General features: G+C 41.6%; 2 protein-coding genes across 5 annotated transcripts in view; both read right to left on the reverse strand.

The window, feature by feature from the left end:
- LOC132833624 (solute carrier family 25 member 35-like) overlaps positions 1–16106 on the reverse strand; it is a 32185-nt gene extending 16079 nt beyond the window's left edge. For both annotated transcript variants that reach the window (XM_060852031.1, XM_060852032.1), the window contains exon 1: positions 15616–16106. In XM_060852031.1, coding sequence (XP_060708014.1) covers positions 15616–16011 — 396 coding nt within the window. In that variant the 5' untranslated portion in view covers positions 16012–16106. The remainder of the gene's footprint in view (positions 1–15615) is intronic.
- Positions 16107–16466: 360 nt separating this feature from the next.
- plekhm2 (pleckstrin homology domain containing, family M (with RUN domain) member 2) overlaps positions 16467–23892 on the reverse strand; it is a 67182-nt gene continuing 59756 nt past the window's right edge. For all 3 annotated transcript variants that reach the window (XM_060851822.1, XM_060851821.1, XM_060851820.1), the window contains one exon: positions 16467–23541. In XM_060851822.1, coding sequence (XP_060707805.1) covers positions 23404–23541 — 138 coding nt within the window. In that variant the 3' untranslated portion in view covers positions 16467–23403. The remainder of the gene's footprint in view (positions 23542–23892) is intronic.

Raw genomic sequence — 23892 nt, forward strand, 5'->3', positions numbered from 1 at the left:
TGACTCTGTAGTTTCTTGCAGTCTTGGGAAGAGCAATTGCCAAACCATGCTATGACGCATCCAGATAGGGTGCTTTCTATGGAGCATCTATAAAAAATGGTAAGAGTCCTTGAGGACATGCAATTTTCCTTAGCCTTCTAAGGAAGCAAAGACATCATTGTGCTTTCTTGACCATCTTATTAACATAGGTGGACCGGGTCAAATTGTTGGTGATAATCACTCACAGGAGCCTAACACACTCGACCATCTCTGCCTCAGCACCAATGATGCAGACAGGAGCGTGCCCACCACTCTGCTTTCTGAAGTCAGTGACCAGCTCCTTCATTTTGCTGACGCTGAGGGAGAGATTGCTGTCATTACAACATACCACTGAGCATTCAATCTCTTTCCTGTATTCAGTCTCGTTGTTGGAGATCTGGCCTACAAAAGTGGTGTCATCAGCAAACTTGTAAATGCAGTTGGGGTGAAATTTGGCCACACTGTCACGTGTGTATAAGGAGTCTAGCAGAGGGCTGAGTACACAACCTTGTGGGGCACCTGTGTTGAGAATTATGGTAGAGGAAGTGTTGTCACTTATTCTTACTAATTGCAGTCTCTGGGTCAGGAAGTTGAGGATCCAGTAACAGAAGAGCCACCGAGACTTGGGGTCTTGGAGTTCAGAGATGAGTTTGTTTGGAACTATGATGCTAAAGGCGGACTGTATTCAATAAGTAAGAGCCAGACATAGGTATCCTTATTATCTAAATGTTCCAGGGATAAGAGTTGTGCTAGGGAGATGGCATCTGCTGTGGACCTGTTGCGCCAGTAGATGAATTGCAAAGGATCAAGGCAATTGGGTAGGTTAGAGGTGATGTCAGCCATGACTAACTTCATGAAGCATAATTTTGAACTAATTACAGAACCACAAATTTTCATCTCATACATTAATAATCTAGATGAAGGAACTGAGGGCATTCTGGCTAAATTTGCAGACAATATAAAGATAGGTAAAGGGACTGATAGCATTGAGGAAGTGGGGATGCTGCAGAAGGATTTGGATAGGTTAGGGGAATGGGCAAAGATAACCAACAGCGAATTTCACAACTAATCTTGGAGGAACCGGTTTGGGCGAAGTTCACAACACAGAATCAGATAAGTTAATTGTTGTTTTAAGTCTGTCCAAGAGAAAGGCTGAATTAGTGAGTACAGTGGGTTGTTTCTTGATTATAGGTTTTTGGAGGCAAGTCTCTTGATTAAACTTAAAATATAAGCCATAGCTATTAATTTAACCTGGGGCAGTGTTAGTAGGGGAATAAGATGGTGTTATTTTCTGGGTCTGTAGATCGTGAAGGAGCAAAAATGGCCTTTGCAGTGATATGTACTTCTTGTCAGATGTGGGAGTTTAAAGAGAGTTTAAGGATTACTGTGGATTATATCTGCCATAAATGCTGTTGAATGGGAATCTTATGAGATCGAGTGGATCGATTGGAGAGACAGACAGAAGCGATGAAGAATTTGCAACAGCAACAGTATGTGATGAATGGCAGTTATAGGAAGGGGGGAAAGTCTCAGATACAGTCACATAGATGGGTTAACTTCAGGAAGGATAAGAGAGGTAGGCACCTCGGGCAGGAGTCTTTTGTGGATATACCCATTTCAAATAGGTATGTGTTTTGAAAAACGTAGGGGATGATGGATTCTCATAGGAACGTAGCACGAACAGCCAAGTTTCTGGTATTGAGACCGTCTCTAATGCAACGAGGGGTATGTCGGCTTCCAAGAGATCAATTGCATTAGGGGATTCTGTAGTCCAAGATACAGACAGACATTTCTGAGGCCAGCAGAGAAAAAGCAGAATGGTGTGTTGTTTACCTGGTGCCAGGATCAAGGATGTCTCAGAGAGGGTGCAGAATGTTCTCACAGGGGGAGAGGGGCCAGCAAGAAGTCATGGTCCATATTGGAACCAACGATAAAGGAAGGAAAAAGGTTGAGATTCTGAAGGGAGATTACAGAAAGAGTTAGGCAGAAATTTAAAAAGGTCCTCAAGGGTAGTAATATCTGGATTACTCCCAGTGCTACGAGCTAGTGAGGGCAGGAATAGGAGCTAGAGCAGATGAATGCATGGCTGGGGAGCTGGTGTATGGGAGAAGGATTCACATTTTTGGATCAAGAAGGAGGGGTTGCACCTAAATTGGAAGGGGACTAATATACTGGCAGGGAAATGTGGTAGAACTACTTGGGAGGATTTAAACTAGTAAAGTGGGGGGGGAGAGAACCCAGGGAGATAGTGAGGAAAGAGATCGATCTGAGACAGGTACACCTGAGAACAGAAGTGAGTCAAACAGTCAGGGCAGGCAGGGACAAGGTAGGACTAATAAACAGCATTTATTTCAATGCAAGGGACCTAACAGGGAAGGCAGATGAACTCAGGACATGGTTAGGAACATGGGACTGGGATATCATAGCAATTACAGAAACATAGCTCAGGGCTGGCAGCCTAATGATCCAGGATACAAATGCTACAGGATGGATAGAAAGGGAGGCAAGTGAGGAGGAAGACTGGCATTTTTGATAAGAGATAGCATTACAGCTGTGCTGAGGGAAGATATTCCCAGAAATACATCCAGGAAAGTTATTTGGATGGAACTGAGAAATAAGAAAGGGATGATCACATTATTGGGATTGTATTATAGACCTACCAATAGTCAGAGGGAAATTGAGAAACAAACTTGTAAGGAGATCTCAGCTATCTGTAAGAATAATAGGGTGGTTGTCGTTGGCGATTTTAACTTTCCAAACATAAACTGGGACTGCCATGGTGTTAAAGGTTTAGATGGAAAGGAATTTCTTGAGTGTGTACAAGACCATTTTCTGATTCAGTATGTGGATGTACCTACTAGAGAAGGTGCAAAACTTGACCTACACTTGGGAAATAAGGCAGGGCAGGTGACTGAGGGTCAGTGGAGGAGCACTTTGGGGCCAGCGACCAAAATTCTATTCATTTGAAAATAGTGATGGAAAAGGATAGACCAGATCTAAAAGTTGAAGTTCTAAATTGAAGAAAGGCCAATTTTGACGGTATTAGGCAAGAACTTCTGAAAGCTGATTGGAGGCAGATGTTCGCAGGCAAAGGGACAGCTGGAAAATGGGAAGCCTTCAGAAATGAGATAACCAGAATCCAGAGAAAATATATTCCTGTCAGGGTGACAGGGAAGTCTGGTAGGTATAGGGAATACTGGATGACTAAAGAAATTGAGGGTTTGGTTTAGAAAAAGAAGGAAGCATATGTCAGATATAGACAGGATAGATCGAGTGAATCCTTAGAAGAGTATAAAGGAAGTAGGAGTATACTTAAGAGGGAAATCAGGAAGGCAAAAAGGGGACATGAGATAGCTTTGGCAAACAGAATTAAGGAAAATCCAAAGAGTTTTTACAAATATATTAAGGACAAAAGGGTAACTAGGGAGAGAATAGGGCCCCTCAAAGATTAGCAAGGCGGCCTTTGTGTAGAGCCACAGAAAATGGGGGAGATATTAAGTGAATATTTTGCATCAGTATTTATTGTGGAAAATGATATGGAAGATATAGACTGTAGGGAAATAGACGGTGACATCTTGCAAAATATCCAGATTACAGAGGAGGAAGTGCTGGATGTCCTGGAACCTGTTAAAGGTGGATAAATCCCCAGGACCTGATCAGGTGTACCCGAGAACTCTGTGGGAAGCTAGAGAAGTGATTGCTGGGCCTCTTGCTGAGATATTTATATCATCGATAGTCCAGGTGAGGTGCTGGAAGATTGGAGGTTGGCAAACGTGGTGCCACTGTTTAAGAAGGGTGGTAAAGACAAACCAGGGAACTATAGACCAGTGAGCTTGACCTCAATGGTGGGCAAGTTGTTGGAGGGAATCCTGAGGGACAGGATGTACATGTAGTTGGAAAGGCAAGGACTGATTCAGATAGTCAACATGGCTCTGTGCATGGGAAATCAAGTCTCACAAACTTGATTGAGTTTTTTGAAGAACTAACAAAGAAGATTGATGAGGGCAGAGAAGTAGATGTGATCTATATGGACTTCAGTAAGGCGTTCGACAAGGTTCCCCATGGGAGTCTGATTAGCAAGGTTAGATTTCATGGAAAACTAGCCATTTGGATACAGAATTGGCTCAAAGGTAAAAGACAGAGGGTGGAGGTGGAGGGTTGTTTTTCAGACTGGAGGCCTGTGACCAGTGGAGTGCCACAAGGATTGGTGCTGGGTCCTCTACTTTATGTCATTTACATAAATGATTTGGATGCGAGCATAAGAGGTACAGTTAGTAAGTTTGCAGATGACACCAAAATTGGAGGTGTAGTGGACAGCGAAGAGGGTTACCTCAGATTACAATAGGATCTGGACAAGATGGGCCAATGGGCTGAGAAGTGGAAGATGGAGTTTAATTCAGATAAATGCGAGGTCCTGCATTTTGGGAAAGCAAATCTTAGCAGGACTTATACACTTAATGGTAAGGTCCTAGGGAGTGTTGCTGAACAAAGAGACCTTGGAGTGCAGGTTCATAGCTCCTTGAAATTGGAGTCGTGGGTAGATAGAATAGTGAAGGTGGCGTTTGGTATGCTTTCGTTTATTGGTCAGGATACTGAGTACAGGATTTGGGAGGTCATGTTGCGCTGTACAGGACATTGATTAGGCCACTGTTGGAATATTGTGTCTGCTGGCATACTTTTTAAATGATATTATTGACAAAGTAGTCATGACATTATTCAAAAGGTCATGCCATTGCAAAGGGTGTGAATGTGGAATGGTCATAGTGGGAGATGGTGGCTGGACAGCTCAAAGAATTTGAAATAAATTTTCAGAGAAACCTGCCACATTGATGAAGCAAGTATTTGTGACTGTTTTTTGTGAGCATTTATTGTGTGGAGAATCTCCCATTATTGCAAAGCAAAAACTCCTTAGGGAGTAATAGTGTTTTAGAGTTTGTTTTCCAAAATGACATGAGAGCGACAGATATGAGAAAATGAAAACAACATGTCTTTGTTGTTCATACAGAGAATTTGAAATCATAGCTCACCAGGATTTAATTATGTAGCTGTAAAATTAAATTAATTATTTTGCTGTAGTGGGTAAAGAAAACACCAATTATTTACTTTCCAAGAATCAATCAAAAAGCATTTGCTTCATTGACTCTGGGCAGATTTCCCAGGAAATTCATTCCAAATGCTCTGATTCAAGATGTGCAATCACCATCAACTGTGAACATACCACATCTCCATCCCAGATGTCTTTTCAAATCACATAACCTTTCACTCACAGTTCATATCACTGGGAGCCTGGTTATTATAAGTGTTTTGCAGTAGATATGAGCACCTTATTCTTGTACCCACGTCGTTACAGAATCTGAGCAATCTTAAAATGATAAATATTTCTGAGCTTCAACCTTAAAATGATCAATCTCATTACTCTCTTTTGGTTTCTTGACCAAACTCAGACTAACATAGTGACATGAAGCTGAGTTAATTTTTACAATAACTCGATATTGTTGTCTTAAATACACAATGCTGACCTTATGAAAGAATTATATACTGTGCATTGTATGGCTCAATATACTTGCCATTCTAATAAAAGAACATAATTTCACTTAGCATGACCAAATATCTACATAGACCGATTGATTAAAAAGTCCCTCACTCACACCCACACTATTTGTCAGATGGATTTTTTTTTTTCTCTGTCTACTGTGTCAAAATCTCTCATCAACTCTATTAGCCCAACATGGAAGCAGAGAGCATAAAAACAGACCCTTCAGTCCAACTCATCTGTACCAACTAGGTATCCAAAACTGATCTAGTCCCATTTGCCAGCATTTGGTCCATATCCCCCTAAACCCTTCCTATTCATGTATATATCCAGATGCCTTTTAAATGTTGTAATTGTAACCACCTCCACCACTCCTTCTGGCAGCTGGTTCCATAGACACACCACCCTCTATGTGGAAAACGATGCCCTTTAGGTCCCTTTTAAATTTTTCCTCTCTCACCTTAAACCTATGTCCTCCAAAGTTTGTGAGAAGATTTGTAGCTCGGGTGCTCGTTGTTGTGGTTCTGTTCGCCGAGCTGGGAGTTTTTGTTGCAAACGTTTCGTCCCCTTTCTAGGTGACATCCTCAGTGCTTGGGAGCCTCCTGTGAAGCGCTATGTCTATGTCTCTATGTCCTCCAGTTTTGGACTCCCCCACCCTAGGAAAAATGCCTTGGCTATTCACCCTATCCATACCCCTCATGATTTTATAAACCCCTGTAAGGTCACCCTTCAGTCTCTGATGCTCCAGGTAAAAAAACCCAAGCCTACTCAGCCACTTCCTATAACTGAAACTCTGCAATTCCGGCAACATCCTTGTAAATCTTTACTGCACCATCTAAAGTTTAACAACATCTTTCCTATAGAGGGGCAAGTAGACTTGTATACATTACTTGAATAGTGGCCTCATTAATGTCCTGTACAGCTGCAACATGATATCCCAACTCCTATACTCAGTATTACAACCAATGAAGGCAAGTGTGCCAAATGTCTTCTTCACCACCCTGTCTACCTGCGACTCCACTTGCAAGTAACTATGCCCCTGCAAGTCTAGGCCTCTTTTGGCAACACTCCACAGAGCTCTACTATTAACTGTATAAGTCCTGCCCTGGTTTGCCTCTCCAAAATGCGACACCTCACATTTATCTAAATTAAACTCCTCAGCCATTCCTCAGCCCATTGGCCCATCTGAGCAAGGTCCGGTTTGTACTCTGAGATAATCTACACCACTGACCACTGCACCATCTATTTCGGTGTCAAACTTACTAACCTTACCTCTTATATTCACATCTGAATCATTAATGTAAATAACGAAAAGCAGTTGACCCAGCACCGATCTTTGCGGCACGTCGCTGGTCACAGACCTCTGGTCTGGAAAACAACCCTCCCCAACTCCCCACCTTCAAAACAATTTTGCATCCAACTGGCTACCTGCCCCTGGATCCCATGTAATCTAACCTTACTAACTAGTCTGCCAAGCGGAACCTTGTCAAACTCTTTGCTGAAGTCTATAAAGACAATGTATACCGCTCTGCTTTCATCAATCTTCTTTGTCACCTCTTCAAAAAATTCAATCAAGTTAGTGAAACACAACTTCCCACTTACAAAGCCATGCTGACTATCCCTGCTCAGTCCTTGCCTTTCCAAATGCATGTAAATCCTGTCCATCAGAATCCTATCTAACAACTTACCCACCACCAATGTTAGGCTTAATTGTCTGTAGTTCCCTGGCTTTTTCTTACAGCTTTTCTTAAATAATGGCACCACATTAGCCAATCTCCAGTCTTCCGACACCTCACCCATGGCAGGTGATAACACAAATATCAAGGGTCCCAGCAATCTGTTCCCTAGCTTGCCATAAAGTTCTGGGAAACACCTCATCAGGTCCTGGAATTTATCTACTTTATGCGTTTGAAGACCTCCAGCAGCTCTTATTCTGCAATATTAACTCTTTTAAAGACATTTCCATAAGTTCCCTACTTTCCATATCCTTCTCCACAGTAAATGCTGACATGAAATTTTATTTAGTATCTCACTCATGTCCTGTGGTTCCACACATAGATGGTTACATTGATATTTTAGGGGCCCTATTCTCTCCCTAATTACAGTGTTGCCTTAATGCTTTGATGGAATCTCTTTGGAATCTCGCTATCTTACGAACCCTTTTTGTCCTCCAGCTTTCCCTCTTAAGTATACTCCCACTGCCTTTGTACTCTTCATGGGATTCACTTGATCCCAGCTGTGTATACCTGATTTATGCCTTTTTTCTCTTGACTACAGTCTCAATTTCTCGAGTCATCCAGCATTCTCTACACCTTCCAGCCTTGCCATTCACCATAACAGGAACATATTGTCTCTGAACTCTCATTATCTCGTTTTAAAAGTCTCCCAATCTGTGAACAGCCAATCAACTTTTGGAAGTTCCTATAATGGGATATCATTTTCAACACCACCTGTCTCAGGTGTAAGTGCTTGAAATTAATAAATGATGCCTCCGGTCTTCTTGGAAAAATTGAATGAAACAGAGAAAGAGAAAAAGATGCCAACATATCCGATACTAGGACAGAAATAGTGCTTTCAAAACACAACCTTTTTTGGTTTTAAAGAGAAACATCCTAACTTCTTAAACCTTTCCACAAAAATTCATTCCCTCATTGCTGACAACGTCCTGATAAACATATTTTGGTATCCTTTCTAAAACCTTACCCTGTTTCTCAAAATGTGAGGCCCAGAATTGTCCATAATGCTCCAGCTCAAGCCTCATTGAGTGTTTTTATGAAGTTCTAGGCACAATCACTTTTTGTTTAAAAACTATAAATTCGCATAACACTCGCACCTTTTGACCTTCTTACCATTTTCAGATTTGTGGGGTTTCAGCTGTATGTCTAAGGGCCAATTATTTTATCATTGATGGTTTACTAGGACCTATTGATGATAAATTCAAAGCCCCAGAGACTGGTTCTGACCAATGATAGTACTTGCATACACTTGTCTAATTGCTACCGCTCCATTACTCAGAATAGCAAGGAGATGTGCCAATATCCTGATAATCATACTTCTTTAATGTAACAGGACTCAGAAGCAGATGAGTAGCTACCTTATTGTAGGCTGTCATGTTATCAAGATAATAGCAGGAATTACACTTCAAGTGTATATATTGGATTTTTTTTTCCTCATTCATTCATGGGATGTAGGCTTCACTGGCTGATCCAGTATTTATAGTCCATCCCTAGTTGCCCTTGAGAAGGTGGTGGTGAGCTGCTGCAGTTCATTTGCTGTTGAACCATAGAAATGATATAGTAAATAATGGAGCCATTTGGCCTATCTCGTCCATGATGACACAAAGACACACAGATGCCTTTTCTAATCCCATCTTCCTGCACACGGCCCATTGCCCTACAGCTTACAGTACTGAAGGTCCAGATCCGGATACTTCTTAAAGGAGTTTAGTGTCTCTGCCTCCACCACCAGCTCAGGCAGTGAATTCCAGATACCTTCCACCCTCTGTGTAAAATGGTTTTCCTCACATCCCCTCTAATTACTCTGCCACTTAGTTTGAATCTACGACTCCTGTTTTTTTGAACTCCCTAGCAAGGGCAACAGGTTGCTCCTGTCTGCTCTATATCTCACAATTTTATACACCTCAATCATGTCACCCCGCTTCCTATGTTCCAAGGAAGACAACACCAACCTCTCCAACCTCTCCCTGTAGCTATAATTCTCCAGCCTTGGCAACATTGGAACAACTCTTCTCTGCATTCTCTCCAGAGCAATTACTTGCTTTCTGTAATGTGGGTAATTAAAATGGCACACAACATAATGTAGAGCTCCAATGCAGTTAGGGTGGAAATCCAGGATTTTGAGCCAGTAACACAGAAGGAATGGCAATATATTCCCAAGTCAGGATGCTCAGTGCTTGGATGGGAATATACATATCTTACCTTTCCAGATGGTGGTGGTCATGGGGTTGGAAAACTGTCTGAGGACCCTTGGTTCACTTTGTAGAGTTACTGCTGTTACGGAGCGTCAACTTTCTATGGATGCATTGAGAGCTTGCTGTGGTGGGGTTGCTCGAGTGTTCTGTTGATCCCTAAGGTGTTACAGTCAGAAGTTCTCACCAAATTGTGATCCAAAACAAATCTTCCATGGAGATCCAGGTGGAAGGTACTTGTGTGACACAAACAGCTGCAGCAGTGGCTAAAGGCTACAGCAGTAGGGAAATACCCAGTCGTTCAGGTTTCCTTGCCACAGGAACTGGAATTACCTTCTGTCAAAGATAAGGTGTCTGCTGATTCCTATGTTAAAAGATATCCCTCGTAAAGTGTCCACATAGAACCAAATTTCCTGGGTGAACAATAATACTCGTCAATGAGTGATTGCTACTGCCACCACCTGAATGTCAGTGGAGGAGGGAGTGAGTCCTATGGATGTGGTGCCAAATGAGCTGCTTTGTCCTGGATGGTGTCAAACTTCCTGAGTGCTCCGGGAACTGCACCCATCCAGGCAAATGGGAAGTATTCCATCCCACTCCTGACTGTGCCTTGAAGATGGTGGACAGGCTTTTGGGGAGTCAGAGTGCGAGTTACTCCCATCAGGATTCCTAGCCTCTGATCTGCTATTGTAGCCTTACTTAAGAAAGAACATAACTGCATTAGAAGCTCAGACAAAGTAACTTAGAGTGATTCCTGGGAAGGAGAGGTTTCTTATGAAGAAAGCTTCAACTGGTTGGGCTTAAATCCTTTGGAGTTTAGAAGATTGAGAGGTGCTGTTTTGAAATGCATAAAATCCTGAAATAAAAGCAGAATACTCCTGGAAATAGGAAATAGAAATATGTGCTACAGAAACAGAGTTAACATTTCAGGTCCAGTATGACTCTTCTTTGGCAGAGGAATCCTATTAGACTGGTAATGTTAACTTTCTCTCTTCTCAGATGTTGCCAGACTTTCTGAATTTCTCTAGCATTTTTATTTTATAAGACTGAGTGGCCTTAATAGGGTGAATGCTGAAAGGATGATTTCCCATTGTGGGAGAGATTAGAACTAGTGGACAAATGACACAAACACATAAAAAGTCTTTTTAAGATGGACATGAGAAGATTTATTTTTCCTTTGAGGTTTGAACACCCATGGAACTCTTTTCCCCAGAAAAAGGTTTGGAGGGAATGTTGTTGAATATTTTTAAGACAGAGGTAATTGCCTCCATGTCAGGCTACAATCGGATCAGCCACGATCTTGTCAACTGGCACAGCAGGGTCAAAGGTCGATTGCCCTAAACCTGCTCCTATTTCATACAAATATATGAGAGAGGAGGGTACAGAACTCCTGGTGGCATTCAAATGACGTAGTAAGTATTTTCATAAAGATCTCTGAGAATGGATCTGCCAACACAAAGTGACCACAGAAGTTCTATCTCTAAGATCCATTAACTAAACCAAATAAAACACAAACTGCTCCTTGGTGCAGCAGTTCTTCAGACCAGCAGCTGCTACTGGAATTTCTTATAATGACCTGTGTTTCAGGAATCTTGCACAAAGTCACCAGACCCCTTCACACCGGTAGCTTCTGCTATTGCTTCTCATAGTAACTCACAATGGTCACAAATACGTAGGCTAACAATCACCGTGACCTCATTAATATTACTGGGATCCTCACAGTGAACAGCTATTACCACTGCCTCATTTAGCAAACACTGCTACTGAGGTAGCAGGTTGTAACTAATTCAGCAAGAATGCGAAACTAATACAAATGAAGGATGTAATTAAGAATAACAGGTGTGGCAGCATCGGTGGAGAGAAAGCAAAATTAACATTCCAGTCCAGTGACCCTTCTTCAGAACTGACTGTACCCAGGAAAAGGCTGGAACATGGATGATTTGGGGGTGGTGGGTGGAGATGGAGATGAAAGAAGGAGAACTAAATGTTAAGTAAAGATGGAGCCCAGAGAGACAGAGGAAACGGTTAGGCAAAGGACTGGATAAATGTTAGCCTGGAGGAATGAATAGCCGCTAAAGGGGACCACTGTTGGCTGATAATGGGTTGTTGGGGGTGATGACCCACGTGATGACAAGATCGGGTAAGGACACGTGAGGAGGTGCTCAAGCCTTAACAATGAACTCTATCAAGTTCAGCAGAAGGTTCCCAAGCAGAACATTAAGTGCCATTCTTCCAGCTTCGCTGGAGCACTGCAGCAAGCTCAAGACAGACGTTGGCCACGGAACATGATGGCGTATTGAAATCGCAGGCAACTAGAAGACAAAGGTCATTTTTGTGGACACAATCTGTGCTTTGTTTCCCCAATGTAGAGAAGACCACATTGTGAGCAGCAAATACAATAGACTAGATTGAATGATTAGATTAGATTAGATTACTTACAGTGTGGAAATAGGCCCAACAAGTCCACATCGACCCGCCGAAGCGCAACCCACCCATACCGCTACATTTGCCCCTTTACCTAACACCCCGGGCAATTTATCCTGGCCCATTCACCTAACCTGCACATCTTTGGACTGTGGGAGGAAACCGGAGCACCCGGAGAAAACCCACGCAGAGAACGTGCAAACTCCACACAGTCAGTCGCCTGAGTCGGGAATTGAACCCGGGTCTCCGGCGCTGTGAGGCAGCAGTGCTAACTGCTGTTCCACCGTGCCGCCTACAAATGACGTGCAGGTAAAGTGTTGTTTCAGCTAGAAAGCATACCTGGAAGGGGAATATTCCATGGGGCTATGAGGTGGGTTTGTTGAAAGTGAAGGAGGAATAGACCAGGTGTCCAACATGGAAAAACCCTATGGAACGCTGACAAAGGAAGAAAGAGAAATAGGTATTGAGTGGTGGCATCTGCTGGAGATGGTGAAATGGCAGCTATTGATCCTTTGAATGTGGATGCTGGTGTGATAGTAGATGAAGACAAGAGGACTCCAATCACTGTTATGGGAGGAAAGAGAGGGGGTGAGGGCTGAAGTGCAGGAGATGGATCAGACCCAGCTGAGGGCTCTGTCAACAAGGGCGCTGGGAAATCCTCAGTTGCAGGCCCCCTCGTCAAAGCTGGCATCACTGGAACAGATACAACAGAGATGGAGGAACTGAGAGAATGGAATAGAGTCTTTACGAGAAGCAGGGTGTGAGGGTGTATGATCAAGGTAACTGTGGGAGTCAGTTGGTTTATAGTGGACATTAGTGGAGAACCTATCCACAGAACTGCAAATAGGTATTGTTGAGGAAGGGAAGGGAGTAGTCACAGATGAACCAGGTGAAGGTGAGAACAGGGTGGAAACTGGAAGCGAAAATGATTTTCTTTTCCAATTCTGGACATGAGAGGGAAACAGCATCATGGGTGGAGGCCATAGTAGGACTGGAGTAAAGAACATTCCACATACCCACAAAGAGACTGGCACAACTGGGTCCCATGCAAGTTCCCATGGCCACATCTTTGATCTGAAGAAAGTGAAAGGAGTTAAAAGAGTTGTTCAGGAACAAAAGTGAGATCTTTACTGAGTACAGCAAAGTACAGTGCTGAGTTATTTGCTGCTCTTGTCCTTCTCAATGTAATGATTGTGGGTTTGGAAGATGCTAAGGACCCTTGGAAAATTTCTGCAGTGCATCTTGTAGATGTAACACTGAGCATTGGGGTGGGAGTAAATGTTTGTGGATATGATACCAATCAAAGCAGGCGGCTTTGTTCTGGGTGGTGTCCTGAGAGTTTCTGGAAGCAGGAAAAGGTGGCAAATACATGGGCCAAGGGCATCGAAACTGAAAAAAATGGCCACTGACACTGCAAAACCTTTTTTTTCCAAACTAAGGGCATGGAATGCTCCCCTGTTCCTCAAGGTGAGGCAAAAATGTGTATTAGGGTAATCTAAAAAGTATAATCATTTCAAAAATATACCAAGGCATTGCTGGTCTTATCAATCCCACTGTTTCCACTCTACTGTGCTGTCAGCATGTTGATGACACCAACATCCTTCAAAATGATGCTTATCACTGTTCAGTGGTTACCTGACATGAGATGATAGAATATGGATGTTGTGAAACTTGAAAGGGTTCATAAAAGACCTACAAGGATGTTCCCAGGGTTGGAGGATTTAAGCAAAAGGGAGAGGCTGAATATGCTGGGGCTATTTTCCCTGGAGCGTTGCAGGCTGAGGGGTGACATCATAGAGGTTTATAAAATCATGAGGGGCATGGATAGGGTAAATAGACAAGGTCTTTTCCCTGGGGTGGGAGTTCAGAACTAGAGGGCATAAGTTTAGCATGAGAGGGAAAAGATTTAAAAGGGACTTAAGGGGCAACGTTTTCACACAGTGGTGTGTGTATGGAATGAGCTGCCAGTAGTAGTGGTGGAGTACAATTACAACATTTAAAAGGCATTTGGATGGGTATACGAATAGGAAGGGTTTGGGGATATGGACCAAATGCTGCCAAATGGGACTAGATTAGTTTAGGATATCTGATCAGCATGGAAGAGTTGGACCGAAGGGTCTGTTTCTATAAGTCTATGCCACTCGGTGATTGTGTCAAATTACTGGTGGTGATGGAGGAAGCTTTTGTGATGTTAGTGGAGTTTTTATACCAAGGTGGTACGGTTTTCCTTTAAAATGTTCCTTTCAGAGCCTGTGCTGTAAAACTATTTCAATTTCCACATGTTTATGAATCACAGTCATACAGCATAGAAAAAGGCCCTTCGGCCAACTCATCCATGCCGACCTGATTTCCTAAACTGAACTCGTCCCATATCTCTCTAAACCTTTCCTACTCATGTACCTGTCCAAGTGTCTTTTAAATGTTGTAACTACATTCACCTCTACCACTCCCTCCAGTAGCTCGTTCAAAACACACACACCATCCTCTGTGTGATGGAGTTACCCCTCAAGTCCCTTTTAATTCTTTCCCTCCTCACCTTAAACCTATGCCCTCTGGTTTTGGACTCACCTACCCTGGGGAAAAGCCTTGGTATTCACCTCATCTATGCCCTCGTGATTTTATAAACCTCTATAAAGGTCACCTCTCAGCCCAGGGAAAAGCAGCCCCAGGCTAAATATAACTGAGAAATCAGCTTTTCCGTCTCGGTAACGTCCTTGTAATATTTTTTTGCATCCATTCCAGTTTATTAAGTATAATCTCAGTTTAATCTTCATTAGATTCATAAAGTTATTACAAATTACCTACCAGGGCAAGGGGCACATGACGCTATCTGTCGTTTCAAAGGTTCTTTTACTCGTGGAAGTCAAAAGGTGCAAGATGTAATTACGCAGAGGGGAAAATCGCACTACTTTCATTCCATTTGTTCTAGCTCAGATCACATCAACCAAGTACAGTCTACTGCACAAAATTATCACTCAGCAAGATAAACTACAATGAAGAATACATAGCAATTAATAATCAGCCTTTATACTCTGAGACAAGGCGAAAGCCACAGCCTCGGATACCGATTCTGTCCAATTTCTTTTGCCCAATTATTAACAATTATTAACAATCGCAAAATAACCTCACTCTGGCCAAGTCTGGTTTTCAAAAAAAAAATCGAAACTCCAGTGTCATTTATAAGAAGAAACAGAACCCTATGTTCTACTCTTCACCAAACACTGTCAGACATGCGCCGGTATAAACTGGAAACCTGGGTAAGAGAAACCGAGTTGGACTTGTTCAGTCACCTTAAACTAATGACCCCGAGTTTTGATATTATTGACAAGCATTGCTGCTGAACGTGAACAACTCTGCAAGTTTAGCCAGAAATAACCACTGACTGGGTGACGCGGGGTTGGAATAATGCAAAACACACTGGATGTTGGAGATAAGTAGTAAACAAAAAAAGATGAAAACAAATGCTAAATTGCCCAGCGTTAGGTGCATTAAGTCAGAGGGAAATGGGACTGGGTGGGTTATTTTTCGGAGGGTCGGTGTGGACTTGTTGGGCCGAAGGGCCTGTTCCACACTGTAGGGAATCTATCTTAAAAAAAAACAGAAAATCCTGAAGACACACAGCAGATCCGGCAGCACCTGTGGAAGGAAATGTGATCAGGGCAGGGATAAACAAGCCCCAGTGTCAGGTGACAGCAAACACCAAGGGACTCACCAGATAGGCAGGGCTACCCAGCACAGCGCCCATGGCTCCGGCAGCTGCCCCGGCCGCGATGCTGCAGCTGGTGCTCACTCTGCCGCCCTGATCCCGGGTGAAACCCAGCGCCTCCAGCTGCGAGTAGGCGCCGAGCCGGACCCCGTTCATCAGCGCCTGGTAAAGGATGGCGGCCCCCAGCCCCTTCTGCAGCCCGAGCAGCCCGTCCTCCCGGGCGATCAGCACCAGAGCGTGGAAGGCGTTGCGGTAGAGCCGGGGGTAGGAGCCCCGGGCGCGGAGCTCACCCTGAAGCTGCATCCGTGTCTTCACCACCTCCAGCGGGTTGGTCAGCACACAAGCCCCGGCCGCCGCCGCGCCGCCCAGCGCGAAGTCCAGCGCCTGCCTCCGCTGTTGCATCGCCCCGGTCCGGGCCAGGACGCGCCGCGCCCAGCCAGTCCCCCTCCGGGGCTGGGATGACAGCGGACACGCCGCTCCGAGCACCGGAGGCGATTGCCGGTAAGCTGGGACTCGGGAGCACGTCGCTCACCACTCGGCCCGCCCCTTACATGCACACCCCCACAGAGGAAGCCAATGGGAAGCGGGCATTGCACCGCGCCCCTGAAGGAATCGCACCCACTGTCACTCCCAAGCGGGGCAATGACACAGGAGAGCGGCCAGGTCATCCATTTACTGTTTCACAGGATATGTCGCCTATTCCTAATTGCGCTTGAACTAAATGTTTTTTAGACTGTCTCCCCAAAGACAGTACGTCGATGAAGATGCATAGAGATACACCTCTGATGAAAACAGAACAATAAAGGTTTTTCTCTTTCGGACAGGAAAAAGGAGATCAATACCTTTATTAATTCCATTCTATTTACATTAAGTTATATACAATAAACACTGCATTTACATTGTATAAACACAAAACATGCATTGATAAGTATCATAAGTACTGGACTCCTGAAGATTGCATCAACGTTAATGTACACACTTTTAGGTTATAGTATATTACACAAGTAGTGAAAATTCTCCAGGATCTGTCGAATTACTTATGCCTCAAAAGTTGTACTATTCAATATTAGTTATATAATAGATGATCAGTCTTTTTCAGTCTGTTTTATCTCACCATATTACTCAATGATATTAATACAGGTGTAATATAGCAAAGGCAGGAAAAAAGATGCAAAAATCTATAGACCAATGGTAGGCAAACTAAACCAAGTTAGCTTTACTTGTCATGTGATGGGGACAATGCAACACCTAATCACTGGCAAAACACACTTTGTTATTCATTATTTTGAGATGGGATGGAACCAATTTTCATATCTGCAGTCAGGTAAATTGATCTAATAATTCCTCATTGAAATTAACTAGTTTATCACCACAGAACTACTATTAATGACTCATAAGTTTGTTTAAAGTTTTAAGCCCAAGATATCTTTCTGGTGTTTAGAGGAGTACTGTTTATTTTAAAAGAAAGAGCAATGTAAAGGAAAAGAAAATCTTAAACGTCTTTAAATCAACCTTTCTTTGCCCTTTCCAGGCTTGCTGTTTCCCTGGTATATTTTCACACCAAGACAATGTCATGTTTCTGTATTGACTGTGATTACACTGGATTTGAGGGCTCAGACCTTGGGGCAAAATTGATTAGCTACAGCTCCTCAATCTTCTGGTTAAAGAGCAATTTAATTTCCTAGTTTCTACACAGTAGGGAATTAAATCTAATTTTAAAAAGTTGTAAACATAGAAAATGGATTGGATTCAAGGCACAGTTTAATAGCCCCTTTGCTTAAATACAATGACTAACGTTTCAATTAAAGTAGCTTTCTTCTTGCTGTACACAGATTACCTAACAGTCACCTGAAGTTTAACAGAATACCTTCTTTAGCTTAGACACTGAAGGATTTGAGCGGGTAGTGTAAAGGTCTAATTTCAAGGTTCAATATCTCAAGATAGTAGACAACTTGCTAAGAGTAATCATGAGGTGTTTTTACACAAATATGAAGCCTTTCTTGATTTAATGCTGCAACATATTAAATAGTCTCTGATCTATGCTTATGAATCAAAGTAATTAACAACACAATCAGGTCACAACCATAAATGCTTGAACAGGACATCATTCCTATAAAAGGACACTAACCCCACTTTTTACAAAGCACTTGGAAATATTTTAAATGATTAGATACTTTCATTTTCCACAATTGGGAATAAAAACCTTATTGTAACATATTATCATTTAAGTTATCTAACAATTCTACTTAGCTCAGATTGGTGCAATATCTACTGTGGAGTTTTCTACTTCTAGAACCAGTAAACTTTGACCTCTAGATTGGAGTAACAAAAAAAAACCTACAGTGCATACAAAAGCAAATCTCATTAAAAAGATAAGAACATTTCACTTTGTGGGTTCAGTAACAAAATAACATGGACCAAGTTAGTAAGGTGTTCATCATTCACACATTACAAATTGCAATCAGGGCCGTTTTTGGACACTACATAAAACAAAGACTTCAAGGTGGAGAACTGTGACACTCTGCATCACATAAATATCTTACAAGATGAAAACTCTTGCAAAACAAAATATACCACATATTCTTAAATGCCCTTGCACATGGGGTGGTTATTTGTGTATATATGGAGAGAGAACAAATCGCAGTTCTTTTTGAACATTTAATCCAACACCTCTGTACAAGATTCCAACAATCACACATTAACCTTGCTTCTAAAAATCCCAACCTAACTGTAGTCCTATGGAAATTGATGATTCCAGTACATACGGAATCCAATATTATCAGCATTTTCCTTTCTTTAATAACTTGCATAAAATTACAATAGTTTTTTTTAAATGAAGTACATGGTGTACCAAATTAGTGTACTTGAATATTAGCACCCTACTCGATTGTATGTGTTCATCTAGAATCTCCACACTGTAACTGTTTGTATAGTATCCTTTTCCTTTTTAACTTTCAATCATTCACCTCCCTGCTAAAAGACAGGGGAAGGAACTTACATAAATGTCATTAGATTTAGGATGTCCCTAAGACCTTCAGGACCACTTAAGTATTGTCATTGTTGTTATGTAGGCAAAAACTACAGCTAACCTGTACACAGCATAGATAAATGATCAGTTGATTTGGTTCTCGTGGCATTGGTTAAGAAGTCTTGCTCAGGAGACACAAACAATCCTGGTTTTCTTTGAAAAATGTCATCCATCTGGACAGGAATGTGGGGTAGTGTGTCAACATCTCATCTGAAAGACAGCAACTGTAAATGCAGCATTTCTCCATACTGCACTGGGAAATCACAGGAGTTAATGTTCTAAGCTCTGGAGTAAAGTTTGACGAACCAAGTGAGAATGCCACTAATGAGTGAAGCTTAAATGAAGGTGTTAAATTCCACAGATACCAGAATGGCTTCAGCTGCGTACTGTTCTATGGTTCTTGCACAAGACTTATTTTTGGGTAGGTTTACAAGTGCCAGTGTAGACTTTCTTTTAGGTACAATTCAATGTGGGATTGGGCATATGTTATCAGGTACAATTCTAAGGGCAGTATTTTAGATACAAATGCATTAGCAGTTCAAGGCAGCAGAACACCAACTCCTTCTAAAGGGCAATTAAGGATGAGCAATAAATGTTGCCTGTAAACATGCCAGTAAACATCAGTAACATTATCAACCAAAGACTCAAAGATCCACATACTGTACATTGTTTTCTTGTGCTAGTCAGTCAGTGTAGAAACCTCGCGAATTCTACATCACTGCAAACTCCAGCACCTCATTTGCTATCCCAGAGATCAGTTTTCCAAGCATGAATCAAATACTGAACCCAGAATCCTCCTGATTTGCAAGACTCAGCTGCTCTATGCTTAAACTTGCTGAGATATTGAGTGGAAAAGAGGAAACCTCACACTTAACTTTAAACAATATCTTACAAGCAGAATGCAATAAAAGAACATTCCTACATTTGGGTTGTCAAGATTCACATCAGTCAAGGATCTGAGGGAGTTTAGTTAAATCAAAATCTAAAAGCATCTAAAATTATATAGCAAGTCTATATCAGAATCCCAAAAATCTGCACCTCTAAAAATCCAGTTTTAATACTGATTTCATTTTAGGTGACCCTTCACTTTAACAAATGAAAAGTACAAGAGTTATGGATTGTTTATGAAATACTCAAATACAGGAGTTAATGGACTGAACATTTACACAGTCCTTTGTCAATGTAATGGGTCACCTTTTGGTTTCAACTCATCCTCGCTCAGTTGAGGCAGTATAACATGGGAGTTTTACAAAACAAGGTGCAATCTGCAGAGCTTAAAAACATGGTGGCAAATAGAATTTAATTTTTACACAACTGCCAAGTCAAAGCTTCCCAAACTGTGGGTCACAACCTCACTCTGAGGCAGTAATAGCTGCTGTGAATCTCTGACCAAGTATCAATAGCTGTGTGACCCCTTTCCACCCTCCAAGTTCATTTAATAGTGGGAATGGCTTAATTACTCAATTCTGTCCAGGAAAACATAATGGAAAGGGAGATGCATTTGACTGAAAAAACTCTGGAGTAAACAGCTTTTCTTTCCACTTCCACAGGCCTACTATTTCAGCAACTTTCACAACAGAAGGGGGTTTGGGAAACATTGATCTAAGAAATGCACAGATTGATTAACCAGATCAGACTCTCCAAAGTAGGGTGTACATTTCTGTTCTTGTAGGGTTCAAAAACATTTTTGATTCAGTGTTAATTAACCACTCAGTCCTTCCATTACGCCAATGTTGGTGCTTTTGAAAATATACTAACTGTGGCTTGGCTCTGATAAAAAAAAAGTCATACATCCTTGGTTTTTAAATCCTTTACTATTTAGTTATATTGGGTTTATTGTTTTAATCACTCATTTGCTGTAGCTATATGGCTTTTGGTTGTTGTCAGTATGACTTTTTTGCTTTTAAGCATGTAAATAAAGCATTCACAAGGAATAAGGTCTATTATTTAAATTTTTTTTACATAATGCTTCGCCAGTACCCTAGCTACAACGTGCAATCTTTCTGCCTATTAAAGTGCAGAAAACAAATAGGATTACAAGTTGAGTTTGGTTGATCAGAATATAATCAGGTGACTTCTCAATACAATGATCAGGTTTGAACAGTTCTGAACAAAATTATATAGAGTTAAGCATTTCGAAAACATCTTAACTGCCACTAATGCATTATTTAACGCTAGGAGAGAGGAAGCTTAGATAGAGTTTGACGAGAGAAATTAGTGACTTCAGAGTTTTCTCCCTCTTCTCCATCATGAAGGTGCTTATTTTAATTTGCAAAGTCTACGAACACGAAGTCTGCTGAAATTCAGATTTCCAAGGGCTCTGATTCTTGTTGTGATAAAAGATTTCAAGGATCCTGTTTTTTTGGGTGTCAGCTCTGGGTGGTTATTATTGCATAGACACCGATAGATCGCTTGATCAGCTACCCTGAGTTTAGCATTTGTCAACTGTTGTCACCAGGGAGGTGAATTATCATCCTGAACTATAGAGCAAATGCAAGCCTCAGACAGAAGAGTATAAAGTTATCATGCTAGGAAACAAAAGCTGAGTTTCCATTAAACTGCAAAAACCATTATTTGCCCAAATCTCAATATCCCCTCAGCCTGCATATTACTATATTTCTTCAGAATTCAAAAATTGCAAAAGGAAAAATGTGCACATTTGCTGCTGAGCTCACAGGAACAAGCAATACTTGGGTTAGTGTCTAAATAGAGGTAGACTACAAAATGTTATGCAACTAGATTGAGATACTGCCACTAGATTGAGATGGGGTAATGAACACTACACTGCAGTATATTCACAGTGCCTAGTGGCAGCAAAAGAATAGAGAGGTTTATATCGTTATACAATACAGATAATAACTGACTGAAAACAGCACTGAGATTTACTTGGTCCGCATAGACCTGGGCCTTCTGGCCTAGGAGTTGGTACCTTTGCCTGAGAAACTTTCAAACATACCACTGTAAATGTTACTGTTATACAAGAGCTCTTGTAAACATTGGTGCATATATTTGTTATTTGCACACTATTCCACTACTGATTAAGGATGATCAGCCATGATCATATTGAATGGTGGTGCAGGCTCGAAGGGCAGAATGGCCTACTCCTGCACCTATTGTCTATTACCTATCTACAATCTCAGCAATGGAACCGTTTCCAGGTTCGAACTACCACAGGTAGACAATCCTTTATCTGAAATTCCGAAATCCGAACATTTATCGTGAAGCTTTTTCTCTCCAGAACAAGGTTGTTTGGCATGCAAACAGTTAACCCAACTCCACACCCACGTCGCTCAGATGTGATGTAGAGGTGTTGTCCAGCACTGGGCAGGCGTCAATTTTGTCTCAGCACTCGTAGTAATCACAGGCAGGTCTGCTGTTTGGTAATTTTTTTTATTTTACTATGAAAATGTAATTTAATCCTTTATCCAAAAAAAATTCCAAAATCCAAAAGACAGCTGGTCCCAAGGATTTCGGATAAAGGATTGTCTACCTGTACTTTAAATGAACGAATCATTTAGTAAAATACATGATATAGATGGGGAAAGCTTTGAATTTTTGACAGGACTCAAAATACAACACCTAACTTGAGCTACAGATCAACAACTCTTTCCTACCTGCCATTTCTTGCATATGATTTTTCTGATATATAGCTGGAAAAATCCAACCTCACTGAAAATAAAATGCTTTTGTCATATTACCTATTATTGGTTCAATCTAGTAGTGCATTTGCATTTAAACAGCATCTTTTACACTTGAATTAAAGCACAGGATGTAGTGGTTGCTTCACCAGATGTAAAGATAGGAACCACAGTCCAGAGAGTCTCCATTAATGAAAAATATCTTGTGCAAGATTCTCCATTTACCAGGAAGGAGGTCAGAAACTGAGCTTTAGGGACACTGACCTCATGGGACACAACTGAAACATATTTACAGATTAAACCTTAAGAGGCTTCATTTAAAAGTGACTGGAGTGCAGCCAGACCTAAACAGTATAACTTAATAAAAGCACTTTTGTCTCTAAAAATTAGATCCTAAAATCTGGAAAAGCCCAAAGCTATGATTATACATCACATGATGATATCCAGTCTTTTAAGTTATTGACACTGGTGAAAACAAAAATTCCCTAAAACCTTCAGACAGTTGTTAAAAGTGAAGCTCAAGGTAGGCATTCAGAGACTGGGATGCAAAGACATTTAAAACATCACCTGTTCCATTTTAGAAACATAGGTGAGTGTTTCAGCAACAAAAGGCAGTGATTCAGAGAGAAGTGTTTCTCAGGTTCCCTTGATCTTTGCACACTAGTCCTTGAACTTCTCCAAAGAAGAAATGATTTGATTTTGCTCAAGCATCTCTTTATATATTAAAAAAACCTCTTATTGAAGGAGACAGTCATGCAGTTGGGCAACAACCTTTCAGAGATGTGATGTTCATTGAATGTATCTTGGTGAAGCCATCAGACAAATTCATTGAGAATGCACACATTTCACAATTGTAAGTGTGAAAGCACACCTATTCCCAGCTCAATAAGCAGAGTTTCATTCAATGTCTCTTCCGTTCCCTCCTCTTCATCCTTTCTAATAAATGACATTATTGATGTATTTCCAAAGAATTGTCAGCTTGTCCATTTGGATTGGTACCACTTCCTTTTACATCCCATATTCCTCTCCACACCTCCAGGAAGACCACTGCTCACACACATTTGGAAATGCAGGAAGTCAGTAACAGCTGCAGCATTATTGCACCATACGGCCAGTGTTCCAAGGTGCTCAACACCATGGTTCACGTTCAGCACGTCCACGTGAAAGACTATCACTTCGCTGCCACGTGGTCCGAATGAGCAGAACTGCATCATCACATTTCTTCTGAATGGAGGGATCCTGAAGCGATTTCTGAGGTAGATCCACCTCGAAAGGAGAATTAACACAAGTCAAAATGCAACACTACTGAAAATAATAAAAGCATAGATTCAAGTTCTAGTCCTGTCCTTACCCAAGGACTATACACAGATATTGGAATAAGAGTTACGAGCAGGAATCTGCTTTGCTATATTTGCTCCAAATCCAGGAAGGGGGAAAGTACAGCACAGTTGAGTTTAAATAAACTGCTCCAATATCATAGTGGATAGCTGAAAACAACTCAATAGGGATTGAGTTGGAGACTTTCCCTACTTTTAATGCACGACATATTGCATTAACATGGTCATCAGGGGAGTGTCTGGCAGACAGCTTAAATAACCCAAAATAACAGGAGAGATT

The sequence above is a fragment of the Hemiscyllium ocellatum genome, chromosome 37 (assembly GCF_020745735.1).
Source record: "Hemiscyllium ocellatum isolate sHemOce1 chromosome 37, sHemOce1.pat.X.cur, whole genome shotgun sequence".
Classification (NCBI taxonomy): domain Eukaryota; kingdom Metazoa; phylum Chordata; class Chondrichthyes; order Orectolobiformes; family Hemiscylliidae; genus Hemiscyllium; species Hemiscyllium ocellatum.